This window comes from Monomorium pharaonis, chromosome 3, assembly GCF_013373865.1.
Source record: "Monomorium pharaonis isolate MP-MQ-018 chromosome 3, ASM1337386v2, whole genome shotgun sequence".
Lineage (NCBI taxonomy): Eukaryota > Metazoa > Arthropoda > Insecta > Hymenoptera > Formicidae > Monomorium > Monomorium pharaonis.
In genome coordinates, this window is record NC_050469.1 from 8,652,569 (window position 1) to 8,679,739 (window position 27,171).

At 38.4% G+C, this 27,171-nt stretch overlaps 7 protein-coding genes across 10 annotated transcripts in view; 4 read left to right on the forward strand and 3 right to left on the reverse strand.

Annotated features, from left to right (window-relative positions):
• Window positions 1-27,171, reverse strand: part of LOC105837988 — a 62,779-nt gene that overhangs the window by 18,204 nt on the left and 17,404 nt on the right.
• On the forward strand, window positions 114-6,278 carry LOC105837974. Of its 2 annotated transcripts, none has more exons than XM_012683207.3 (6): window positions 114-1,125; window positions 2,652-3,314; window positions 3,548-3,909; window positions 3,994-4,792; window positions 4,953-5,334; window positions 5,483-6,278. In XM_012683207.3, exons 2-6 carry the CDS (start codon window positions 2,725-2,727, stop codon window positions 5,609-5,611), a joined length of 2,262 nt encoding a protein of 753 aa, XP_012538661.1. In that variant the 5' UTR covers window positions 114-1,125; window positions 2,652-2,724; the 3' UTR covers window positions 5,612-6,278. The 2 variants fall into 2 exon arrangements, with proteins under 2 accessions (XP_012538661.1, XP_012538660.1); XM_012683206.3 differs by having other exon boundaries at window positions 122-1,125; window positions 3,991-4,792.
• Window positions 6,216-8,335, reverse strand: LOC105837978 (coiled-coil domain-containing protein 124). Of its 2 annotated transcripts, none has more exons than XM_012683212.3 (4): window positions 7,732-8,335; window positions 7,120-7,285; window positions 6,747-7,021; window positions 6,216-6,584 (listed from the first exon to the last, which is right to left on the reverse strand). In XM_012683212.3, exons 2-4 carry the CDS (start codon window positions 7,276-7,278, stop codon window positions 6,392-6,394), a joined length of 627 nt encoding a protein of 208 aa, XP_012538666.1. In that variant the 5' UTR covers window positions 7,279-7,285; window positions 7,732-8,335; the 3' UTR covers window positions 6,216-6,391. The 2 variants fall into 2 exon arrangements, with proteins under 2 accessions (XP_012538666.1, XP_028046637.2); XM_028190836.2 differs by lacking the exon at window positions 7,732-8,335 and adding an exon at window positions 7,391-7,529.
• On the forward strand, window positions 7,391-8,968 carry LOC105837980 (UPF0235 protein C15orf40 homolog). The gene is made up of 4 exons (XM_012683214.3): window positions 7,391-7,694; window positions 8,395-8,488; window positions 8,642-8,769; window positions 8,843-8,968. The coding sequence occupies exons 1-4, from the start codon at window positions 7,422-7,424 to the stop codon at window positions 8,930-8,932; spliced, it is 585 nt and encodes a 194-aa protein (XP_012538668.1). The 5' UTR covers window positions 7,391-7,421; the 3' UTR covers window positions 8,933-8,968.
• On the reverse strand, window positions 8,951-12,735 carry LOC105837976 (arrestin domain-containing protein 2). The gene is made up of 6 exons (XM_012683210.3): window positions 11,702-12,735; window positions 11,371-11,495; window positions 10,920-11,137; window positions 10,033-10,179; window positions 9,713-9,934; window positions 8,951-9,631 (listed from the first exon to the last, which is right to left on the reverse strand). Exons 1-6 carry the CDS (start codon window positions 11,812-11,814, stop codon window positions 9,440-9,442), a joined length of 1,017 nt encoding a protein of 338 aa, XP_012538664.1. The 5' UTR covers window positions 11,815-12,735; the 3' UTR covers window positions 8,951-9,439.
• LOC105837975 (BUD13 homolog) lies at window positions 13,290-16,563 on the forward strand. 2 transcript variants are annotated; one of them, XM_012683208.3, is made up of 6 exons: window positions 13,290-13,589; window positions 14,345-15,331; window positions 15,430-15,691; window positions 15,781-15,932; window positions 16,027-16,211; window positions 16,292-16,563. In XM_012683208.3, the coding sequence occupies exons 1-6, from the start codon at window positions 13,483-13,485 to the stop codon at window positions 16,462-16,464; spliced, it is 1,866 nt and encodes a 621-aa protein (XP_012538662.2). In that variant the 5' UTR covers window positions 13,290-13,482; the 3' UTR covers window positions 16,465-16,563. The 2 variants fall into 2 exon arrangements, with proteins under 2 accessions (XP_012538662.2, XP_012538663.2); XM_012683209.3 differs by having other exon boundaries at window positions 15,433-15,691.
• LOC105837979 lies at window positions 18,036-27,171 on the forward strand. The gene is made up of 4 exons (XM_012683213.3): window positions 18,036-18,264; window positions 24,490-24,747; window positions 24,821-24,951; window positions 26,639-27,171. Exons 1-4 carry the CDS (start codon window positions 18,186-18,188, stop codon window positions 26,786-26,788), a joined length of 618 nt encoding a protein of 205 aa, XP_012538667.1. The 5' UTR covers window positions 18,036-18,185; the 3' UTR covers window positions 26,789-27,171.

The window sequence follows — 27,171 nt, forward strand, 5'->3', positions numbered from 1 at the left end:
TATTTGAGCAGCCTGATTGCAGCTGAAAAATTGCATTATCAGATTTGACTTTTTTCCCAATGTATCCGGTTTTTTTTTTCCGTGCTCGCGGTATCTTAGTACAGTTATATTTTACTGTACTTGTATTCGCGGTCATCGCGCTTTAATAGGTCATACGATTATAAAATCTTTCACGCTCGCGTCCACGTACGTGATTTATCGCGATTTATGAGGCCCCTTCCGGTCATGGAAGCCTCCATTCAAGGGAGAGTACCGCTACCAGGCAACATGTACAAAGCCGTTGACGAAAGGCTTCGTCAAAGGGTGGCGCCAAAGTAGGAATTAGTTCATTAGACCCTTGGCACTCGAATCTTCGGTACTCCGATTTTTTTAATTGTCAAATCAGTCTCAAATACGATGTCAGTCGCAACTCCAAAGATTACGATTCGCTTAGATGCAATATGGTGTTTTGCAAACATATATATGTATATATAACAGATATATCATTTAACAAGTGGTTTGAAGTAAACTAGAGGCAGGTTGGTGAAGCCGATGCGGACTTTCTAAACGCCCTGTATACGAACGACTTCCCCACCGATGGTAGGGGGACCGCAGGTCTCGCTCTCTCTCGAACGTACTGGCCCCATCCGTGTGTTCGAGACTTACAATGGCCGCCGTGTGAGTCGACGTGCTGCGTGCCTTAAGTATTAATCGTCCTCAATTTTCCCGACTTAATTTGCCGGCTGAGAAACGCCTACGAAAAAAAAAGATGCATGACGCCCCGTCGCGATGGTACCATTCGACGCGAGTCCGTGCGGCGGCGAACTCCGATCGGCGTCCTGACAAACCATCATCACCATCATCATCAACATCATCACCATCGCCGTCGCGTGTGTTGACGCTTCTCGACGAAAACACAGTGGTCGGCAGGACGCGACCGATCGCGTCCCGGCGCATCACGTTGTCGCGAAACGGTTGTTAAACTCCCACGAGGACAACCCGATAATCGAAGATAATCGAAGCGAACGTTTTCATGTTGCGTTCGATATTTGTGTTATTTTGATATTCAGTGTTGTTAAATATTTATTCATTCAGACTGTAAGTGTACGCAATGTTGTTACGTGTATGCTGCTTCGCTTGAAGAAGGTAATTAATATTTGTTATATGTATATTTCTGTAGAGTACTATTGATGGTGTTGGACTTACAAAAGCTCTAGAATTTAAATAAAATCTATCCTATAAAAGCTCGATCCTATTTTCGGAGCAAAATAATATTTTTAAAGGTAATTTATTCCCTTATTTTTTAAAATGTTAAAATCTAATGAGTCGAAGTATATGCTATAAGAAAAAAAAAAAAGAAAAAAAAAAGTTTTCTGAAGCTACAAATTTAGCTGATACGGATCTAAAAATAATTTTGTTGAATCATCATTTTGTTGAATTATGTAAGACGCTCAAATATAACAATAATGCTGCAAAAAGTTTTGATATTCTAGCAACAAAGTATGACCGTCACACAATTATTTTAATGGTTAAACAAAAATTTTTTTTCAAATATATCAAGATATTTTTTATATATCAAATTAAATTTTTATGTATTTCAACAAAACCGTTTTTTTACATAAAATTATTGGCGATTTCGAAAATATAATTGTCAATAGTTCTGCATAAAGATTCATTCAAGACCATTCTTATGTGGATAATTCGCTCAATTGGATTAATATGCTTTAAATTGGCGACATTATCATTATGTCTTGTTTCTCGTTGAAGCTCACTTTTAAGAAACGAGAAATGTATTCAGCAGAATATATTTCTACGAAAAAAAAGTGAAATCATTGAATTATACGCGCATTATACGCGTATTATCTGACACGTTGAATTTTTCCTGGTTAAATAGAAGATTGTTCCGACAGATAGGCAACTTACGTCGCTGTAAAAGAATGCTACAATTAGCTATTCAGTTAAACTCCTTCTGTAAGTTTAAATTACGTTCGTAATTTACACTTTTATTCAAAGTTTTATCCGCAAGAACACGTGACTAATCGTTCATTGTTTAAAAATAAATTCGAACTCGTGCGTATATATTCGAATAAAATTCACTTTTCGAAAATAGTACTACCTACTATCTACGAAGTCGAATTATTCGACCGTGCAAGAACGCTTTCGTTTTTTTGCGAGTAAATCTTATCGCTCAAATATGAGGGAACGCACAGGAAAAGCGTTGTAAATCGAGAAAGTCGCTATTTGCGCAATAAAAACTCGCCGATCTATAATTATAACACCAGTTGCCATTTGCGATCCAAACGGCATGTATCGAGTGATATTTGAGGCAACTGGGTAGCAATTTCACTGACAAGTTAATAAAATTCAGTATTGAGATCAATGTTTGTTAATTCATACGAAGAGTGAGGTAGAATATAAAACTTTCTACAGAATTAAACGAATCGTTGAACGTAGATACTTTTTACATATTTAGTTCAGGCAATTACGAGGAAAATACGTCGACGAGACAGTAAGGCTATTATTTAAATAAACAAAACGGTATATATTTTTTCTATTTTGTTATTTATCGTTCTACTTTTATTTGCTATTACTGAGATAACTAATATTAAAGTCTTAGATGCAGAAAATGATTGATGTTATTCAATGAATTATTGATGTTATTCATTTCGCAGGTAGCGACTTGGCAAATACACACCGCTATGGCAGTCGCGTGTACGACTGTTCGAAAATTGGCAATATTGATGTATGTATGATTCGACTACGGGTCTCGAAGAAGAAGACACGATGGCAACGGAGATAGAGGAAACTCCGGTGGGGTCTCCTTGGTACGGCAAGGTTTTCGAGTGCTGGAGGAATCGGAATCGAGTCAGTCCCGGCAGAATCGAGCTGCCCGACTGTGATTTTTTTATCGTGGCACCGCGACGCACTCTGCGCGTTCTCCGACCGACTCTGAAGAGCGGCTGGTACTACGAGAGTTCGGCGGTCGACCGGCCGGAGTCGATCAACGACAACTTCTTCAATCGATGGGCCAGGAGGCCGCATCCGTCCGGAAACTGCAGGTGCTCCTTCCGCCAGTCCGCCAGCGCGTTGAGCACCACCGAAGAGCGAATAATATCCGCGGAATTGAATCGCATTCGGACGAGCCTCTGCGAGGCCGAGAAGAGCGCGTGTGGCATCGAGGAACTGGAGCAAAGGGTCTCTATGAATTTGCAAAAGTTACGGGACAATTCGGAACTCGATCGCGCGAACGAGATGACGGTGTCTTCGGCATTAATAAGCGATCGCCAACCGTTCGAGCAGAGTGCGAAGCAACAAATCGTCAAGGATTTGGAAAGGTATGTTCCCCAATTTAATAGCGAATAAAAATAAAATGCGAAAGTCGCGTAATTATCATTGAACGAATATTTCCAATAATAAAATAATAATGTCGTATAAAATAATATCGTGTAAAATAATATCGCAATATCTTGAATTTTCTTCAATTATTTTCCTTCGTTAATTTTCTACATTATTTAATAAATTTAAAAAAGTAAATGCGTTTGTGAGAATCAACACTAAATTTTATTAGGTATATCAATACACTTCTGGAAGAGGTACTTGATGATACCGTCAAGCATATAACTAACGTGGAAAAAAATAGTGCTCAACAACCTTGGCAGCAAGCGGAAAATAATTTGATGAAATCGCAGCCCGACAAATCCAAAGACAAAATTTCGATAAAGAAGGACGAAGATGACTCCTTTATCGATATCAATTCCCACCTGCCAGCGGATAAGATGCAGAAACAATGGACTACGGAAAATGAGTGTAAAAGCCGTAAACGGCAATTTGCCGGAGTTTCGATAGGCGAGGGTTACGTGAATCCCGCTTTCGTAGGTTCGACTGATGAACTAGCTTTTCTAGATTTCGATTGTTCTGCAAGAAAACACAGTAAGCGATTCATATTTAAGAAATTTCTTTACGCACACAATACAATTTTTCACTACTTTTATATTTTTTTTTGTGGAACAGCAGGCTTGTACCTTGGAATACCGACGGAAAGCAATCCTTCGGAAAAATTGGATTGCGTGGATTCCGGAATAAATAGCGTAGAGACTATCGAGTTTCAGCTACCTGATCAAGAGCTCAGCTTTGAGCAGTCCCTCTTGCAAATCATCGACGAAAAGTTGGGAAGAGGTCCTTCGATCAATAACCTGGAGGAGGATAGTCTCGAGAAAAATTCGCAAAAAATACTTTCAGTTGGGGGAGAACAGAAAATTGACTCTCAGGAGATTGAATTAACTTCGTCTAAACTTGAGACGTCGTCGGCTGATCGCGACTGGAAAGTGGAGTCACTGGAAGATCCCGTCAATAAGAATTTCGAGAAACTACGCCTAGAGTTCCAAAGCAACAACAAAGCCTCGTCTCCGAACGACGAAACCCTATCAAAGATCGATGTCAAATTAACGGAGAGTTCTCCTATCGAGCTTGAAGATTACAGAAACTGGCTAAAGTTCGACGAAATCTCTTCGCAGGAAAATATGGGAGAAGTTCTCTACGATTCGGTAACGCTTCGAAAGAATAGAAAACCAACCATAGTCTTTCTTCACGGTTTTGGTTCCTCGGCGGAAATTTTCGAGCCACAGTTGCAGTATTTCTCTTCCCGCGGCTACCCCTGCATCGCTCCCGACATGCTCGGGCATGGTATGAGCTCAGCGCCAGGACGTTCTAGAGATTATCATTTCGGCAAGTTGCTCAAAGATCTCGACGCTATTCTACACCATTACGCTTTTAAACCTGGGGAGAAGTGTATCTTAGTCGCGCATAATTACGGGTAAGATATAGTTCGTTTAAAATATTCTTTTTTTGCTCTTGATTAATTTATCTCGAATGATTACTTTCGCAAAAAAGAAGAGAAGCTTTTTTTATGTATCGTATACGATATTGTATATTAATAAATTTTTTATATGAGAATGTGTATGTACAAATTTCAGGTGTAGCTTTGCTACAGCGTTAGCTGGTAAATACGACAGCAATATCCATCAACTCGTGTTAATATCGGGCGGTGGTCCGACCCCTCTTGCTCCACCGAGCACAGAATGCGCGGGTCATTGCTGTCTCAGGGCGATCCTTGCGCCTTTACTAATGTGCGGTTTTCATCGAGATATTCTCTATTCTGCACGAGGCCGACAGCATCCTTATTGCGGTCAAGAACCGATGGAACAGTGGCCTTCGCACATGAAATATGTATTGAACGGAATGAACTGGCCGGAGGGTGATTACGCTTTTCACAGGAAAATATGCACACCAACCCTTCTAGTGCATGGACTAAGAGACAACAAGGTGTCGCTGGTACAAGAATGTCAAATGGAGAGAGTGAGTTTACACCATGATCAATCATCCAATTAAACATTACGTATATAAGTGAAAAATAAATCATCTAAAATTGTTCATGCATTTCAATTAGACAACTGAAACTTGTTTCTGAAAACAAGATATAATTATTTTAAATTAAACTTTTTAGACAATGGTGAAGGCTTTCCTCGAAGCTATTCCAATGGCAAGTCATAGTCCGATGGCTGAATGCCCCCAACAACTGAATCACATGATACATTGTTTTATAGATTTGTGGAAGAACAAGAAATGGGAGTAGTAATATTCTGATTCTAGAAATAATGTGCGCTTAAATACTGTATTATATCAAAATTGCATCGACTCAAATTACTTAGGAATTAATTCAATTATCTCAATCAGATATAATATTTAATTGAAAGAAGTAAGATTATAGATGTTATAATTTATAGAGACTCAATCGGATTAAATAATAAGATAAATCAACGAAGTTCGTGGCCTCGTAAAAATGTGCCAAGTTTTGTACAGATATGTAGAAAAAAATGTACATATAAAATAAATACAAGACGTCTCTTGGTAGATCACTTAAAATAACTTTTGATATACTTTGAAATTTCGTTCTTTTTGATACTTGATATGTATCATCAAGTATAAAATGCATTCAATTATTTTTTTAATTTTAATCTTTAATATGGGAATTCTCATCACCAATATAAATATGATAAATAAATTATAGACAAAACATTGCTTTTTTATTTCATGAAACGGATAAGTTAATTTAAAAATTAGTTCATTTTTTGGTGCATTATACGCTAGATAAAAGTTATTCTAAGTGATCTAGCAAATACTAACAGAGGCTATGGAATAGCACATAGAATTTGCCAAAGATGATTTATATGTCGTTATTTTTCATATAGTACTTTTTAATATAAGAGTCATGTTTTACAAATAAAATTGTATACAGATGATTACGTAATGTTGCAGTGATTGTTATTTATTTATTTTAACAAAATTAAATAATTAATCAGTCGGTAATGCGCACGAACGCATCACGCTCATTTGATATCACTTTATAATATCGTTAATGATTCGACGTTTGATTAAGCGGATTCTCAGTAGACTTCATCCATTCTTTCCTAAGTATTTGTTTCAACTGACTCAATCTCAAAGTAGGATTTTGTTCCTTGATTATAGGCATCATTCGTTCCTCGAAGCTCGCGTACGCGGCTTTCATTCGTTTCTCCGGATGTCGATCAATTTCCGATTCCTTTGAACTGAAAATGAACGGTACGATAAATCGAGATAAAATATATATACTAAAAGTTATATATACTTTTACAAAATATCGAGATTTTCCACAAAGCTTCAAGTCAGCGGTACAATCGTCTATAGACCTTACACAAATTGCAATTCTGACGTCTCGAACACGTAATTACCTTAAAACAGATATAGCTTCGTCTATGCCGTGAGCTGTTTCGCCCTCCAAAATCAATCTATTCAAATTTTCCTCAATCGGCTTCTCCTTCTCCTCCTCCTTCTTCTTCATAGCCACTTGATTTCGTTTCTCGGTGACAGACACGATTTCGGCTCTAGTGACTTTCGACGCTGGCTGCTTGCCGCCGATTTTTATATTTGCCATTTCCTTCTCAAGCAGAGCTTTCGCCTCAGCCTTTTTTTCTAGTTGCTGTTGACGTTTCTTCTCGAGTTCTTCCTACGTGTAATAAAACGTGCGTTACGGCTCGCATTCCGACGCGCGAGTTGTCTTTTCTTTTCGCGTTTCGGTTGACACAATAAATTCTAGACGCGTACTTGTTTCTGCTTCTTCTTCAATACTTGCTTATCGTGGTCCTCCCATGCCCTATCTTCCGCTTCCTGCGCCTTTTTGATAGTCTCGGCTTCCTTGGCCGCTGCCTTTCGAGCTCGGGCGGCAACCGCCTTGCTATTCTCACCCACAAATTTCTTCGGCATATTGGATCTGCGATGCGTAAATTCGATTGTTATTTACGCCCGACTTTTCGTCATTTGATTTGCATTACCGTATACCACTGTATTTGAAAATAGCGGGTGCGCGTTTCATTACCTTACCATGTTTAGGTTGGCAATAACCTGACATGCGCGGACATCGCCGTGAAAAATTTATCAAGATTCAGGTTAAGAGACTTCAAAATAATCGACATTTCGAGGCCTTAGTAGCACGAGGGAAAATCGCGGGCGCGTGTGCGACTTTTAATCTCGCGAGCGGAGCGTCAAACGGAACGTTAAACGCGGGAGAGCACATGGTTACGCGGTTTAAAAGCGGGTATTTAATTATCGTCACGCGTGAAATGTCGAAGCAGCGGTCGACGACGAGGAGCGCAAAGGCGCCGAGGGCAGCGAGCACCGACGTGAGTGAAACCGCGTCTCTCGATCCGCTGCACTTACCGATTCCTTGCCCGCTCACAATGCTCGATCACCTGTCGCGAAAGTAATAATGTATCGACATATTTTCTGTTATGTACACTCCACCATACTCCGGCCTACTCCGTGTCGGCAGAAGTGACTAGTCCACGTCTGCCAACCTCACGGCTGGCTTATCTGTCGTCGTACGATGTGCTTCGCGCGATCGCGAATATATATCGCGCGGAATATCGCACGTGGATTGTGTGACATCATCACTCGACACGCGTCGAAAGATCCTCCTCTCACCTAATCTCTGACGTTGTCGCGTCCCGCATACGCAAAACGACGCAGGGATCATTATAAATTATAGAGCATATTATTTGCAAATAAATATTTCATCTCGATTAATATGTCGATGGTCGATTACCGACAGCTATGAAAATTTTTTTAGGCCGAAAGTAGCCCGCGGCTGCTTCTCAGCGAGTATTACGTTTGATCGATTAACTTGCTGAAAGTTTATGCGGCGCTAATAAAGATTTATGGTTCTTGCACATAAGGTGCAGAAACAGCGCGTAATTTATGCGATAATCGCTCAACCACTCGCTTTTCCGGGAATAATAATAGATATCCGCAACGGGATGTTGATTGCTCCCCCCGCGTTTTTACACGGCGAGTGTGTCGAGAAATTGCCTTCATTGTTTGCAGGTTCCATCTACGGGACCTGTGGTTTTAAATAAAGACGGAAACGTTGCGATTAAAATTCAAGCTAAACCCGGAGCGAAATGTAACAACGTAACCGGTAATAAGAAATATAGTTCAATAGATTTTCCTTTTTATTATTAGAAAACAAAATTCTCCCGTTGTCATGTATTTCTTTTTGTAAAAAGAAAAGTATTTCATTAACGGAATCGCATAATTATTTTGCTAAAGAAACGCAAACGAATATTCATAGGTATTTCCGACGAAGCAGTGGGCATCGCAATTTCCGCCCCGCCAACGGAGGGTGAAGCCAATGCCGAACTCGTCAAGTACTTAGCTTCGATTTTTGGAGTAAGAAAATCAGATGTATCCTTGGACCGGGTTAGTACTCCAGTCAACTCGAGGCAGTTTCGCTAATTTGTACATATATTTTCAATTTTTCTTTTTCTTATAGGGATCTCGGAGTCGGCAGAAGGTAGTTGTAGTATCGGGAATTACGACCGATCAGGTTTTGTCGAAATTGAAAGGAGAAATGGATAATTAAATGTATTTTAAAAATAAATTTTTCTATCATTAAATATTTTTTTCTCCAATTTATACATACATTTTTCCTTATAAATATATTTTAATTCGTCCTATATTTGATCCGCATGTTTTCGTCTAAAAAATGTTATTCAGTTATATTACACAATAATGTACAATTTATACATTTATTTTTTCATGAACGCAATTAAGCGGGTTAGCGTGTTGTTAGTGTATTCGTAAGATTTCATGTACATAAAAAATTTCTTAGCGGCTACATATAATTGCACACCAGATATGGTATTTTCAAAGGTCGCCATCGATTCCTTGAAATTTTAAACGAGCGTTGCTGTGACTAGCAATACGAGAATCGATGAAGATTTTTGATACGGTAGGATCATGAAGTATAATCATAAGTGCGCGTGGGCACAGCTGTGATCTTCTACAATCACAGAAAATCAGTGCCATCTTACGTAAGCACTCATTTTGCAATAATCCTATATAATAATAGATACGTAACGTTGAACTTTCACTCCTGTATTTCGAACGCCTTGTCGTCGAGCCAAGGTCGGAAGATGGGTAGCGTCGACGGATAATGTGCGCCCCGTTTGGACGGCGCCGTACCAGCCGGTGCGCCCTCCGGCCTCAAGGGATACGTGGCCAGCACGATCGGTATTTGTAACTTGATTTCTTTGTCCAGACTCTTCGGACTTATGACGAACTGCGAGGGAAACATTAAATCGATTGAACTTCAAGGACTCCAACGCAACAGAAATATATATCTCTTGTCCCCAACACTCACGTAAACGTGATACAGAACGTTGATCAGGTGGCAACCCCTCAGATTCGTCGGTGGCAAGGGAGGGACGTACATTTGTTCGTTTAGCCACTCCTCGCCCTCGCCCGGCCGAATCTTCCCTCTAGAAACGCTAGCCAGCTCGCGTGTTTCGCTGGCGAGCACTTTGCCCCGACACAGGTACTGTATCGTTTCGGTGAGCGACGCTTTGGTCGACTTCATCGTCACCTGTCAGTTCAAATTGTCAAATTCTTCGGACTCTAAATATATCGTCGTGATTGTAACAAAAGCGTCAGAATTACTGTTACGTTAGTTATAGTGTATACCTTACTGCGATTGGTAACGGTCGCAGAAATACCGATTGTTTCCCCAGGTACGTATCCACCCCGGTCCAGGCTCACTCTGCAGAATACGGGACCACCCGATACGCAAGAGACGCCCACGCGCTGTTCGATCTCCTGCCTCGCAGGTTGCTGTTCGATTACGAAGGCGTTTTATTTATGTACGCGCGTACAATTTCTCTCTCTCGAACATAATTCATTAAGTTAAATCGAAACCAAGATTAAAGGATATCCCAGAGAGCAAAGGGGCGTTTCTAATATCAATATTCTCGCGGATACATCCGTCAGTCTGCGATAGAACAATACGAACCTCTGAATGCTGCCCGCCAACGCGAAAATTTTCTTATGCGTTTTTTTTTTAAGAGATGCAAATACATTCTAATGGGCGTCCATTCTATTACAATCTTAGCGAGTATCGTTCTGTTGCAACTCGCATAGAACGCAACACGAATACGAATCGTCGCGCAAACGAAATATCTCGCGATTAATTTAATCTTAAATTTATCTGTATCGTATATGTGTAGAATTATAATCACTTGAAATTCTTTGCCTCGCGTCAAGATATTTGCAACGCTTTCCATCCAGTTCGTTGACCAGTATTTGGGTCTCGGTTATGGTAATGAACGCTGGATATTCGTGTAATTAAACGCGCGAAACACTTTCCTTGGTCTGAATCGTGATGTGTTTACTCACGAAACTGTTTATTCATAATAGTTATTTTTTGCTCTCATTAATTAAAACATTTTATTTTAAATTATTTATTTATAGGTACTTGAAATATTTAAATCGCGCGTAAAATATATTAAATTTAAAACATAATAAATTAGATCTGCAAATGTTAATCTGTCGATTATCATAATGCAAAAGCTCACCGCTAATATCGGAGGTTCCAGATTTAAGTCGATCGGATTCATGACGATGAAGACCTGTTGATTTTTGTGAGTGAGTCCACCAGGCTCACGAAGAGCCGCTTTACAATAATATTGCACCCATCCGTGTTTCCCGAGAAAAGTAGAGGGTAGACCCAATGGCAACCCCAATTTGAAGGGAAAGCTATGTATTCCGGGAGATAGCAACGACGGTCCTTCGCCTATCAAAAATCGCGATTTTCATCAGAGAGAAAAACATGCATATATACGAGATATTATCCTTAATTATCTTTGCAAATTAGTGTGAAAAATTTTTGTTAAGCTATTATATATTGTACAATAACATAATTCACTCTGGCACGACATTTAAAGACAAGAACACCATTTAAAGCATTGAATTGCATACAATTGAATTGCGTATACTCAATTGCGTAATCCAAAGTAATTATTTCACCTGGTTCACCCAACAGCCGCATGCGAAAATCGATGTAATTCTCTTTGTCGTAAACTCTCTCGGCACGTTGACTGCGTACCCGAACTACACCTTCTCCCACAACATGGAAATGCAGTCCCGAGACGCTACGGTAACGTATCCCATATTATTAAAGTTGTGTTACTTACTAGATCTAGCGCGTAACATAAATCTATGTAAATCTAGCGTCTCTCACAGGAAAAAAAATTTTTCTTCCTCCCCAACGCGTACACTTCTTTACGAACAAAAATTATTTTTTCGGCCTCAATGAACTCAATACTCTCCTGGACTTTTTATAAGAGACATTACTTACTAAGCTTCATCGTCCAGCTCTATGAGGACACGGCCGGACAAGAAGTGGCCAGGGAAGTATAGTAGATTTGTGTTATCGAATAGTATCAGGAACTTGCTGAGTTTCCTCGTCATCTCGCCGTCAGAAATGGGAAATATACTCCTCGTTGTGCGTATTCGCGGAGAAGGACGACGGTTTGTGCGGGCACGTTTACGTCACCGCGGCTTCACGCTCACTGAATATACGTCGAGGAACGCGCAGGAGTAGCCTTCTTCTTCCATGCGTGCTGATGCGAGGTGAGAATCACTGGCTTGCATCGCATCAGCAACACGTTCGTAACATGGCACGCGTCCCTCCGTCTCTCTCCGTCCTTCGCAATTTCTCTCTCCTTCTGTGCGTGCTGGTGGATTGGTACCAGCTACGATACCACGTTCGTACTATGCACACCTCATCGTCGCGCTTTTCTCAACTTACGGCACATTCCACACGGGCGTGGACTCCGCGCTTCTCGCGATCGAGGAAGGACCGATCGCACATCGATCCACTGACAAACTCCAAACTCTATCGTCGCCCACCGCGATACCTTCTGTCACCGTTTAGCAGTAGTCACCGCGCCTTCTTGCCCATTCTTGGAGACGCGCTCACTTTCGCTCCCTACCTTTTTACCTGGTTGCTTCTCTACCACCTCCCATCCAGTCTGGTCTGGACTGGTCTCACTTGGCTTCACCTGCCTGATACTTGGCCAATAGCGATCTCTAGTCAACGTTGCTGCTTTTGGCATTGAATGTTTAAATCACGCATTAGTCTCGTTGTTGCATTAGCCGTCGATGTTACGTTTATCAATGATAATAATGTTTATTCCTGTAATATTTAAGCGTTCAAATAAAAAACGCATTTATGTCAGCTCATTAAAGACAACTTGTTAAGGTTTCTATTTTTATAAAGAATTTGTTAAATATTTGTTTATAATCTATTAATTTATCAGAATCTAAAATATAATTTTATTTATATTTATACGTATGGCAATACAAAAAATTCTGAAGAAGCAGAATACATACGTAACAAGATATATTAGATATATTTATACACATCATACTCAGGTATACCAAAGTATATAAAGAATTCTAAAATTGCAAATTAAACAAATTGTTTAAAATAAGCTTAATATAATATAAATTTGGTTCAAATAAATTTGCTACTAAAAACAGAGCTTTAATTTGAAATAATTTCAATGTTTTTCATTTTCTATATATGTATCTTTTTTGTATTAATTTATTATTAAATACTGAAATAATTAGAGATGTTCATTTTTACAACTTTGTTTTTAATGTTTGTTTATTCATTCATATATTATAGTTACATTTACAAAAACAGTACAGAAGTATCTTTAAAAAATGTTTAAAAATAGAAGTCAGAGAATATTCTCATTTACAAAATATCTTATATTTGATTATTCTAATCGTAATCGTTAAATGTACATATTCGACAAGCTAAACAGTTCTGGCAATCTTTAGGCTTTATTTGTCCCTGAATTTAAAAACCAAAACAACTTGAAGTTGTCCACGTTGGATAAAGTAGTACTGCGCACTGAAGCTGGCCGCGAGTTATCGATCCTCTTTAGAGGTGTCGCAAGTCGCAAGTAACAAGTTGTCAACAGTACAGTGTGTTTATACTCTTTATTGTTGCTATAAATTTATTATTGATAAAAGAAGTAGCTGATTTTATTTCGCCGAGAATTGATACGATTGATTATTATATCGCGTATTTTAATTGTTTACTTATTTATAGTTAAGAAACTTATAATGGAGAATAAAAAAATTAGTCAAAAAGAATATTTGAGAAAATACATAGGCGGTGGTGACGAAAAAAAGAAGAAAAAAAAGAAGAAGCTCAAGACGGGAGCAAAAACGTAAGAATCAATCTACAAGAATTTGCATTAAAGCTGAATCTTTTGCTTCGAAGTTAGGTTATGTTAGGTTATGTCAACTGTGAATAACGCTTTTTAGAATGCGATGCAAACTTGTAGAATGTGATTTAGTTTCTATAAACATAATATTGACCCTACTACAGTGCTACTGTAAATGAATTGTTATCTAAATCCTATGTTTTTAATATTAAAATGTTCATAGTTTAAAATAATATTTAATAAGATTTTTTGTTCATATTAAAATAATGTTCGATTAGTCAAGAGACACGGTAGTGGCTCGCGCCAAGTCTATCACCTTGCAACCAATATAGTGTAAGAAATAATTATGTGGATGAATTTTCAACTGGAGTAGTATCAACGTCAGAGAAACATGTGTAGCACTCTAGGATTGATATATTTATATTCATATTATTATGAATAATCTTTTATATTTTTTAATACAAAATTATTGAATATTGTTTTCGAAATAAAAGTACTCAGGATATTTTATCACTTAAAAAGAATATCGAAAACTGAATTATATATATGGACTTATTTCTCTGCGATACTTTTTGTTAAAATTAATTTACATATATAGCGATTTTAATATTTGCACAATTATTTCAATATCTTACTTTGAAACTAAGATTTTTTGATTTCGTTATAAAATTTAAAACTCTCTTTGTTATTAGAAAATATTTTTTGGAAAAGGGGATTTTTTTTACTTGACTATGAAACAGATGGATGTATTTTTGCAGAGTAAAAATTATAGATGATGATGTAGACTTGAAGAACATGAGGCCTATTGAAGAAGGTGAATTTGATATCCTTTTAGAGGGAGAAGATGCTCCTCAAATCGCTGGTATAGTTGACGAACGTGGACCAGTTGATTTCACAGATAAGACAAGATGGAAAATTATAACCGAAAACGATGAAGGCGATTTAACCATTGTTAATCGTACTGTCGATAAAGATGAAGAACAGAGAAATCTTAATCAGATAAGTGTCAAGCAGAACAACAATGATAATTTTGAACGATCAAACCTATCAAAAGTTAAACACTCTAAGCATAAACGTATGGATTTAAGTCCTCATGAATCTAGAGATAATAGTTCAGATTTGAGTCCACCTAGATTAAAACAGTCTAAAAATAAACGTACGAATTCAGATGAACGATTGAAAGATGATAGTTCCGATTTGAGTCCACCTAGATCTAAGCGTTCTAAAGATAAGCGTACTGACTCACACAAACGAGCTAAAAATGACGATTCAGATTTGAGTCCACCTAGACAATCTAAAAATTATGATTCAGATTTAAGCCCATCTCGAAAGTTAAGAAATTATGATTCCGATTTGAGTCCACCTAGAAAATCTAAAAATTATGATTCAGATTTGAGTCCACCTCGAAAATCCAAAAATTATGATTCTGATTTGAGTCCACCTAGAAGCACGAAATATCGGACTTCGGGTTGCAGTACATCTGGACGAAATTACCGAAGTTCAGGTAACAGAGACAGTGATTCGGACCTTAGTCCACCTAGAAAAGATCGCAAGCACAATCTCGACACAAATGAAAGCAGAAAGAATACGAAAAATAGAGATTCGGATTTAAGTACATCTCGGCGTAACGAATATCGATCTCAAAGAGACCACACGTCGCCACATTCCACTTCACGAAGAGACAGAGGGCACGATTATCATGATAAAAAAAGCTCATCCAGATCCAGTAGACAAGATGTATCAAGGTAACATTACACATTTGACGAAGATTATTATAATTAAATATATTCTATTGCTATATGAATTTGCGAAATGATAAATATAATTTCTTCAACATATCAAGCAGGGATAAATGGGATAAGAAATATGACGATAGAGATGATAAATCTCGATCGCATTCAAATACGCACGAGAGAAGAAAAAAGACGCGTTGGAACGAGGAAACAGACGATTCCGAACGTAGACACACAGGAAATTCTTCGAAAGATCACGACGGTCGAGCGACAAAGACGTTAGACGGAAAAACGGCGGGTTTCCAAGCAGCGAAAGCATTGCGAGAAGAAATTGAAGCTCATAAACGACGAGAGGCGGAGCACTTTAGCAAGGTAATATTTTTTATAGCACGAAGTTATATTTATAACAGTAGTTTCTATGGAGGCCACAGATAGTATAAGTTAGCGTTGAACTGTTTTAGCTAAGTAAAGAGATCACTGGCGAAGGGCAAGCTGCGACTGTGCGTGACAAAACAAGAAGAAAGCGAAATTCGGAGAAGGAAGCGGCGGAGAAACGAGAGCAGGAAATGAAACAACGAGAGATAAACGAGAAGTATGCAAAATGGGGTAAAGGGTAAGTAACCTTTCGTTTATCTCTATTTTATTTTTGCTTTTCTGGTGAATTCTCTGATTTTCCCGTGTTGATACATGTCCTTGTCTTATTTCAGCTTGAAACAAGTGGAAGATTACGAGGAAAAATTGAAAAGTGACTTGTACGAGATGCACAAACCTTTGGCGAGATACGCGGATGATGAGGATTTAAATAAACAATTTAGAGAACGAGAGAGGGAAGGCGATCCTATGTTGGAGTATATAAAACGAAAACAAGTAAAGGAAGGAAAAAGAAAGCCAGGTATATCTCGAGAGAAATCTTGCATTTCTTTTAGCATTGCGTAGTTTAAAAAGTTATCGTTTAATTGATTTCAATTCTAGATTCGCCACAATATCAAGGTTCATACGCGCCAAATCGATTCGGTATCAAGCCCGGTCATCGATGGGACGGGGTCGATAGAAGTAATGGATACGAGAAGAAGTGGTTCGAGGCGCAAAATGCAAAAGTAGCGTTACAAGAAGATGCCTATAAGTGGAGTACAGCCGACATGTGATCATGTTCACATATAATACTATAGCAAAAGTTTCCCATTTTATTCCATTGATCGTTAGAAAAGAGTCAATAAAGAAGATTTTATAAACGTTTCGACAAATGTCCTCTCTTTTTTTTTTTATTCTCAGCGCGTGCATAATCATGCGATCGCATCAGGATCGAAAGAATCGTTCGTCCCTAATCCTTATCTTTATGTGCTCCGCAAGGACTAAGATATGTTAGCAACGCGCGCGTGGAAACCGCGAGATCGATATTCGTTCCAGAAAACGAGAGAAGAACGGAGAGAGAGAGGCTGGCGCCGGTCTGGCAACTGTCTGCTGGCGATGGTCTAGGCGAGCGGAATACCACCGTCTGCGAAATCGATCGTGCGCTTTTAAGGTCGCGGGAATCCACCTCCGGATGGCGGGCAGCATTGGGAGTATTGGGAGTACTGGGAGTGGCGCGGAGGGTACGTCTGACATAAGCCGTAATCGCGAGGCGCGCGATTACGAGACGAGTCCGCGATTATCGGATCGAAACCCGTTTACTCGATTCGCCGGTACGACAATCGTGCGATCTACGTGTATTGAGTCCTGGCGCCGAATCCTCGCGGAAGGACAACCGTCATGCATTGGTAACACTGAGGGCTTGCGCTTTAGGCCTTCGTCGTCAGCGTGTCGCTTCCGCGCCGCATCGAGCCGGCTAGGAAAACGTGGCTAGGAAACGTGGCGATCTCTTCCGCGTGCGTGCCGCCGCCGCCACCGCCGCCGCCACCGCCACCGCCTCCACGGCGCGAGAGAAACGGGGGTTCTGCGTGGCGCGAATATATATCGGTGGTAGATATATATACATAGAGACTGGTACAATCCGACTTGGTCGCCACGCGAGCAAGGGCAGGGTCGTAAGTGAGTAAGCGACGCCAGTACCGTTCGCGACGTCGACGGGATTTCTCCTCGTCTCTGTCTCCTTGCGCGGACAGCTCGCGGCGATGCTTGATCCTCGGTGAGTCACCGATCGGTGAAGTTCTCCCCCTCATTAAAAGGGATAATCGCGCGACAGTAGACGCCGGGCGTCGCGTGACAGTGAGACGCATGAGGGAATCTCGAATTACTTTCAAGTGTGAAGGATTGTCTCGCAGGTGTCGGCGCCACGCGACGTGTCAGTAACCCCCGAATAACGGTGGAAAGCGAGGGGTGGGTGGGCGCAGCAGGAGGAACGCACACACGTATACGCGCGCGTATGTGTAAAGAGAGACAGAGAGCGAGAGGGGAGGAAAGTAATTCCGAATGAAAGTCGTCGAAATTTCACAGCCGATTAAGCATGCAAGATGTACTTTTAAAAGTTTCAAAGAGATTTTAGTCGTGACTAGAGAGAGCTATTTTTCATTACCAAAGGGATAACTTGCAAGGATATCCGAGCCGTAGACGAAGAAACGACGCGACGTTTTTACATTCGCGACGGATCCTCGGACAGTGAAGGATAGAAAACGAGCGGAAGAGAGAAAAGAGTGAGCAAAAAAAAGACGGAGCAAACAGAAAAGTGAAAGAGGCAAGAAGAAAATTTTATATTTTTTAAAAAGTGGAACGCGGTTACATTTTTTTTACGAGACTACTGATCGACTGAGGGAAGTGATAACTGTTTCTATTTGGTGACGCGATGTTAACGAGGGAATAATAAAGGTGCCTCTCGACGACGTATGATTTTAGTTTGATACAAGGAAAGAAGAACGGATAAGGGAGAGACATGGGGTGCAACACCAGCAAGGACAGCGTTCAGCCAGCGGTGGAGGAGGCGAAAGAAGGCGATTCCGTCAAGAATGGGGGTGAGCGATCGTCCCTTCCCATTTGTTAATCGTGCGAGCAATATCAGTCAACATTATGCAAATTTTTGAACAAACTACGCGATAAACACAATCTAATTTTCTGCATGTTTCCGCTTTACCGGAGTTTGCATGACGTTAAAAATTTTTGTATCCACGATGGTTCTAGGACGTTTTTTTCGCGTTTTTTTTTTGTTTCGCACAAAATTCTAATCACTATAAATTGCGACCACCGCAAAACTCTGGCGTTGTTTATCTTGACAATGACAGAGTCTGCTTTGTTTCACGATGATAAATGTTCCTCTGTTCACTTCGTTAGATCTTTCGAGCTGATTGCGTGCACGCTTCAGTAATATCAACGCAATCAGTAGGATCGGTAGAACGAACGACTATTTTCCACGTAATGAATGCGTTCGACGTGTACAATGATAAATATAAAAATTTTTAACATCCCTTAAAAATTTTATTCTTCGTGTTTTACGAGACTCATGGGCACAATCTTGATTGCCCTCCCGATTTAAATCATTAATTAAACGATCTGTCAGTCGAAATTAAACAGGTTCTTAAAAAATGGTGTTCTTTAATTTATATCAGCAACAATTGTCTTGGTTGAATATACGGAATAAATTTTTGATAATGTAAACAGTTTTTATTATTTAGAAAACAAATTTAAATTTTGTTTATCCTGTTTTTTTTTTAAATAAAATCGAACATGAGTAGAATATAAGTTTAAAGTGTTCTCATTTAATTAAAAAATGAATAGATAATAATAAAATGCATATTTTTGTGTGCTCAGATATTGTCTGCGTTTTATTAGAGTCCTGGAAATTTAATTTAAAAATGTTCTCTCGGGTAATATACGATCCTCGATATCGAGCCAGAAAAATAAGTGTAACTTGGCGGGCGTAAAATAGGACGTTCATAGAATCCGATGGGGGTATATCGAAATACTGAATAAAGTGCTGATCGCGTGATGTATGTCAAGGTTTAATCCTTCACTGTTTCTAGAACTATGAAAGTAGTTCTGTTTTTCGATTTACAATCGAGATACGACAAGACGATGACGTCCAGTTCAAAAAAGGGAGTACTAAATTTAGTAGCAAAACATTCATAAAAAGGTTCCATTATTTGTACGTTTGAAATACGTCTTTATTATCATAAATGTAATAATCAAAATAATATTTGTAGAATAGTAACTGAGCGTTTTGAAATATTAATAAATTATAGGAGGAATAATTTGTAATAACAAAGAGAACAGAATTAAATATTGGTTTCTTATATTTGAGGCATTCATTTAAAATTGAAATTACGTTTTGATTTGCCCAATAATATAATAATGTCTCTTCGTGCGTGAGCTTCGTGCATTGAATTGTGTAATTGCGAGAGCAAATTGATTAATATTTGCATATTGATGAATTTAAAGTACCCGACTTATCAGAAGTTGATACAACAAGTTTAATTACTGAGTTTCGGCATTCCTGCTTTACTGGCTGGTAGTAAAAATCTGTGTAACTTGATTCGCGGAAAATCAATTACTCGGAGTTTCAATGAATTTCCGCGTGCAAGATACTGAATTTCATCAATACCGACGCAACTGCATAGATATTTCAACTATGTGGCTCGGATAAGAGTGCCGATCGAACAGGAATGCTATTGCGGAATGACGAATGGAATCGATATATAAAAGTTTTGCGAAGCTGTTGGTGTAGCACGTTAATCGATCTTGAAAATAGAGTTTCGAGCCCTTTTAGACGCAAACGGTACGGAGAGACAAATACAAATGGCCACGTTTAAAAGTTTTTGAACCGTTAAAAAATTGTTTGTTACTCTTGGAATGGAACACTACATTCTCATGATGAATATTTAAAGTATTAGAAATGTAAAAAAAAAAAATTTTTTTTATTACAGATGATAAAATTCCAATAGATTAAGAATACATATATATTCGCGCATGTGTGTACTCTTATGTCTAAACTAATCTCTTGTAGTTAATCTAATTATAACAGTCTATACATAAAAAAATAACACGTCTGACCTAGTTCTACCGTGTACAATTGCGGATCGTTATCATTCTCAGGTTCAAAGTAGAAGAAATCGTTTTCTTGTTAAAAAGAATATTTCATGTAGAATGTATAGAATGTATAGAAGATAACAAAAATAAAAAGTATTCTAATAATTGGTGATGCAAACTATATTCGCATTCTTCTCTTTAGCGAAAGTTATATAAAGATTGTAAGCACGTGTGTGTGTGTGTGTGTGTGTGTGTGTGTGTGTGTGTGTGTGTGTGTGTGTGTGTGTGTGTGTGTGTGTGTGTGTGTGAATACGTTGCACTTTGGTTCAGTTGTGTGTTTATGTAAAGTATAAATAATCTACAATATGTTTACAATACATGTATACAATACATGTATACAATGTAAATTATGAAAACTATGTTTTATGTGTCATTTAAATTTAGAATAATTATCTGAGGATCATCGAAAATTCAAATTTCATTAAAAATAGTAAAAATTATATTCCGTTTTTAAATTTCTAATATTATATATATATTTTTATTCAATACTAAAGTCAAATATATTGACAGTCTTACAATACTTAATTACTTTTTTCTGTACTGTGTCCAATTTACAATAAATTGCATTGCTTGTATTGCCCACATAAAAAAGATGCGTGTAAACGTTACGTAAACGATCACGCAAATTATTCCATGTGGACATAATCTTTAAATGCATGGTACAACCCTGCTTTGCATAGCACTTTCGGTATTCGTGATTTAACACATGTGTATATAATTAAGTCATTAGCAAATAAGTAGCTTACACGTAATGTAATTTATCGTTCATTAACGCAATTTTAATAGAGCCTGTTTAAATCAGCTTTACTTTGCCTTTAATCACCATTGGCTTCTTGGTGTTTTACACAATAACGATATTCGCGTTGTTGCAATTAAGTAAGTAAAGCAAAGTACGTTCCATATTATTTTTTTTTAGGAAAAATAATACACAAATAATATTTTTAAAATAATGAATCGCATATTTGTAGATTATCATACAATTTTCTGATGGCACACATTTCAGCATGGCTCTTCAGTGCGCAATTGCATGATGCAATTGCTCAAATATTCATGAATTAGCAGACTGAACGAGAGGGATAAAAAGCACTAAAATAATAAGAGAAAACTCAAAGAGAGAAGTGAACTGTAGCTGCAAATGCATAATTGATTATAATTCAAAATATTATTAAAAGTGTAAAATATTTTTCGGTTTATTTTGGACCATTCCCAATATCTTGAAAAGAAAGAAAGAAAGAAAAAAGATCAATATCTTTTTTAGGCCGGGAGAGTCCAAAGTGGGTCAAAACTGATATATTTCCAACGTCTTTATATACTTGCAAGTTAACAGAGTCCGAAGGTACTCGGTCGTAAATCGATGTGCTCGGTCAGGTTATTAACAGCGTGCGGGTAAAAAGACCGCAAATACAAAAATTTCGAAGGACACAGAGGGTTGAACGACATTCGCGACGGCCCTGTCTCGCGGCATGTATTGGATGCACGCGGGGCGAGAAGCCCGAGGACTGCGACTGCGAACGGGCGGCGCGGCAGGGCCGTGATCGGCCGCTATTATAAACGGGGTCGCCGGTGCCCGGGAACAATCAGTCGCACGTCAGACCGAGCCGCGCGTGGTTGTGCAGGTGAGAGAGAGGCGCCGAGTGAGCCCAACGGCGGACGCAGGTGAGTCGCGGCGCGAGTGCAATCCGACAGCCGCCGCCTCCTCGCGTTGCGACAATCCTCGCGTGCATGCCCACCGCCGTCGGAGGAGAAAAACCGGGTTAAAATAGACGGGGGTGGCGGGCGGCGATGACCCGGGGCGGGGGCTTCAAGTGATATCGTCCCGAGGCACGCGAATCGCATTCGCCACGCTGTTAATATCGCGCATAAAGCGCGATAGGTAAAGTCCAAAACACGGCCGTCGACGATGCGATTGTCAGGTGCAACGCGAGCCTCTACCTTGCACCTCTTCGTGCTCGCACGAAGCGTATCGAACGCCCCGGCCGGGTTAAATTCTTATAATAAGCGACGGAGAAGTAATCGCACTCTCGAAGACTCAAAAACCCACTTGAAATCAGCTGTTGCTTTAGCTGAACAATTGTTATTTCGTAGGAACTTGAACGGGCATTGAAACCGATTGAAACGCGCGAGATAAATTCCCTCGGATATCCGCGGAAGGAGAGCAGTGTCTACGAAGAGTAAATCTCTTCGCCAAATACACCTTGGATTTATCGTTACCGCGCTTTTCTGTATCCTTAGAATACAGTAATGTAATAATCTACGAAACATTTTGCACGATTTTCAAACTACAAAATTCTTCACATTCAAAATAAAATATAATAAAAATATTTTGAAATTAATTTATATTTTAATTATTAATACTAGTAGATATTGAAACATACATTCCGATTTTTATGCCAGAAATGACATTTAATTGCAAAATATTGATTTGATAGAAGTTATTAAAAAGTCTTATCATTCAGGAATTACTTTTATGATTTTTAACATTTTCTCGATTGTTTTAGAAGTCTGTGACATAGTTTTAAAGATAAAATAATTTATGATGTCGCGAAATATATCTTTACGGTTTTAATCAAAACATAAAATAAAATTTATCTGTTTAAAGTTAAAAGAGATTTTATATAATTAAGACAACAATGTTTCTCTGAGAAATTTGATTTCCTCGAGGGTTCTGATAACAAGGTCTGGGTGGATCGATGATGGAACATCCTTGCGTGATATCAGAAAAGAAATAAAAGCATGTCCCAGCATTTAGGAAACATTATTGTCGTGAAAATACCGAGAAGGCGCGAAGAGAATAAAATTGCAAGATAAAATCGCAATCCAAATAGCAGCCAGCTCTCAGATAAGCTGCATTTTAACTATTAACTGAAATTTAATGCCCGCTTTTTACATGCACGTGCATAAAACATGTGCGATTTTATCTTGTTTCTTATTACACTTTTTACTTCTTTTGAGGCAGCTTTACTACATGTATAAACATAAACGTCGATAAAATTACCGCGAACTTGTACGCTCGATTCGCAAGCTTTGCATAATGTGGCAAAAACAACTAAGCAAGCTCATAACTGGGTAAGAATTCATTGTTCGTCGCAAAAGTGTCGCTGTATTTCTTGAATTCCCACTTGCTCCGTCAAGTGGTAACCTAGGGAAACAGTGTCGCGCAAAAGCGCTCAATAGCTGGAGTGTTCTCCTTTTCTAAAATAAAATTCAGTTTGTTCAATATTATCACATTTAATCCTCCGTACCTTACATTTAATTATTTCATTCATTTGCGTTCGAAGAACTTCAATTTCTATGTTAAATATGTAACTGAAAAAAAAATCGGTTTAAATTAGCTTAATAATGCCCTGGCATTGTCTTATTTCTAAAAGATTCAAAGTAAATGAATTAAATTGAAAGAACATTTCATAAAACTAGAAAAAGCTTGGTGTAAAATGCGAGAATTAACTTTTATTACAATTGTTTCTTCGTCAGAAAAGATGAAGGGAAATGATGAACGAGGACACGAGATTATTTTTTTTTTTATGATTTTGAAAGGAAAATATGCATCGCGTATGAAATGATCGCTTAAGGGCTCGACAGAATTCTGTGTCGATACGTCGATTAATCATTGAAAGACACGGTCATTTAACTTCATTAGAAAAAAGAAGGAAGACTCGCGATTAATGGTGGTCGCATCATTCCATCAATGTGAAATGTTAATGTGAAATAAAAATGTATATTAGGCGCCGTGTAATCTCGAACGTGTAGCGCGAAAATAGAAACGCTAATCGATACTTGTCGCTCTGGACGTGTCTGTGGAAGGTGAAATGTTCGGAATAAATGTAGGTGAACTGTGGCTAACACGGCGGCCATTTCTAATATACGGGATGTATCAGAAGCCGCGCCCTTTCTCCAATCTCCTACGGATTTTCCGGCAATTTATAGACGTTATTTCCGCAAGGAAAATTTACTAGAGAGCAATTACGGGCTTATATCTCGTATTAAGTAATCGATGTACCTGCCTATATTTCATTATTTGTATGCTCGATTTTTTATCCTACCTTTATACTTGTTAATATCGTTCAAGAAACGTGTAGCTGTATCAGTCTCTTTAATTCAAGCTTTTGCATAAAATAAAAGCCGAAAACGAAATTATTTTTTATTACTTCTATTTGAAGATATCTCCAAAGCGGCCGAAAACAGCGCAACGAAAGAGTCCTCGGATAAGGGAAAAGAAAACGAGGAGGAGGAGAAAGAGAAAGAAGTAGCAGCAGCTACGAAAATACAAGCAGCCTTTCGTGGGCATCACGCTAGAAAAAGTCTAAGAGTGTCGGAAACAGCGTCGAAGCAGACGCGATCCGACCAAGAACCCTCCGAAGCTACGGATCAACCTACGCAGGAACAGTTGGAGGAGGAGTTCCGCGCCGACGACCAGGGTGAGCGATTATATAACCTGATAGAGGTTCGGGAGCTCGAGGAAAAATTTTTGAAACAACTTCTATTCCATAGAACTCTGTAAGGCGGCGAAAAAGATACAAGCGACTTTTCGGGGTCACATGTCGAGAAAGGAACAAACTACCGCTACCGCCAAGTCGGCGATGAACATAGTCGAGAGTGCGACTTCCAAGATAGAAGAAAAGGTAAGTTAATTGTCAATTTCATTAGATATACATGCTGACTTACTATCTATTGATCAAGAAGGGTTCGAAGGCCTTTATCTAGCATCTGCCTTCCGTAGAAATTTTAAATACGAGTTTTATTGACTCTTCGCAGAACTTTGTCTGACCTGATATTGTTATATATCTGATTGTATGAAAATGGTATGTTCAATTATTAATCATTTTTAACTATTAATGAGAAATAAACTTCTAGTTTTTTCTATCATGTGACTTTTTTTGATGCAAAAGTTTGATTTAATAACTTATTTCAGTTATATATGTACGTATATGATATAATTATATATACAGGATGATTTTTAAATATAAAAAATTAAACAGATATTTTTTAAATTATTGTAAGAAAAAGAAGTCTTCTCTCTTTCTATAAATATAAAGTGTTTCTAAGCTTTTGTTTTCAACTTAATATGATTATTCGCACGTCCCTGATGGAAATAAAAATGTCTTATCGATACTATAAAAAATGGTTTATGTACGCACACAAAATTTAAATAAAATATTTTTAAACGTTTTCCAAATTTTCCAATTTTTTTTTTCGCAAATTTGATTGTATATTAAAAAAAGTAGTTTAGGATACATATTCATAAAATCTTTTCTTTTAAAAATTATTTATCAATTAATACACCTAAATCAAGGAATATCTCCCTTAATTTTTTGTACCTAGAAATCATCCTGTACATAAAAAGTTGAGAAAATAATATGTTTTCAATATTGAGTTCCATAATTTTTATAATCCAGTTCAGTCATTTAATCTCTCTTAATAAGAATTAATTTTCCAAGAAAGTTTTATTAAAAATAATCGATTTGTTGTCAAGAATGATTAAAGGCCGGCAGGATAAACTAATTATGATAAAAAGTGAGGTGCCTTTGTAACGTAGTAATCCCACCTATTGGATTAGAGCTCCCTACGTGTTGCAAAAAAAAATATTTTATTAATAGGCAGTTGTATTGATAAATAATAAATTAATTTCCTATCTTCCGGACTATATTTAAGAAATTATGCAAATTAATATCTCAGCAAATTTATGATGCGCAACTTTTTTTGTATATAAATTATATTTCTGAAATATAATCTCAGTTATGCTCACGTAGTGTTGCACATTTACATTAAAATAAAAATAAATAGCTAAGAGACTGTTAAATAATTTTTTTTCGATCTGACACGCCAATATTGATTGATTCGATCGACGAAGCAATAATGACAAGTTTTGATGCACAAGGTCTTCGTGATCGATCATTTCTGTGCCGAGGTCCGTGAGAGAAAGTTATTATTAGATCCTTTGACATTACGTTGATCCACGAATGCTCGGCGAATAATCGACAGCCGCCTTCCAAGCTGACGATGATCATCTGGGTACCGAAGCGCTACTAAAGCTCGTCTCGAGACCAGTAGACCGGTATGGCCTACAATGTTTAAGTCACTTTCGTATCGTATCGATTAATTATGTACGGGCTAATTGACGCACAGCGGGATTCCGTACAGTCTCATTTAAGATAAGAAGGGTAACTTCGATAAACGCGTCCCGTTCGCGTGAATAAGTTCCAGTTCGGCAGGCTGTATCCGAGGAGGAGAGAGATTTAGGATGTCTTAAATTAACGAATGGCTACAGCGATCTACGTTTTACGTTTGTTTTGTCAAATTCTGCTGCAGATGCAAGACGCCGTTAACGAATTAGAGGGGTTCGACTTGGGCGATCCGGACTTGCATAAGGCAGCGACTAAGATTCAAGCGAGTTTCCGCGGTCACAAGGTCCGTCAGGAGGTCAACATCCATACTACTGCCGACGACATTAAAAAATAAGACGCTTACTCAAACGCAGGAATGCCGAGAGATAGAATATTACTTATTACAGTCAGTGCCATTCTTAACAAGTTTTCGAACGCCATCCCCTATATTTCTTGTACCTTATAATGTAGCATCTATAAATTAGTAAATTATGCGCGTAAATATACGAGACATTCCAGACGAGCCGAGCAACAGACAGCCGAACGAGTTTGACTATTACTTCACTCCGGACCGCTAGTTGTAAACAATGATACCGTTTATTTTACATTAACAATTAATCCAGCCTTCGCCCGGGACCAGTGAGACTTAAGCGCTTTCTACTTTGGCTAAAATGTGGATCTTTTAAATGAGGCATTATAGGCCGAGGCATACGAATGGGAACATTTAAATACTTCTAT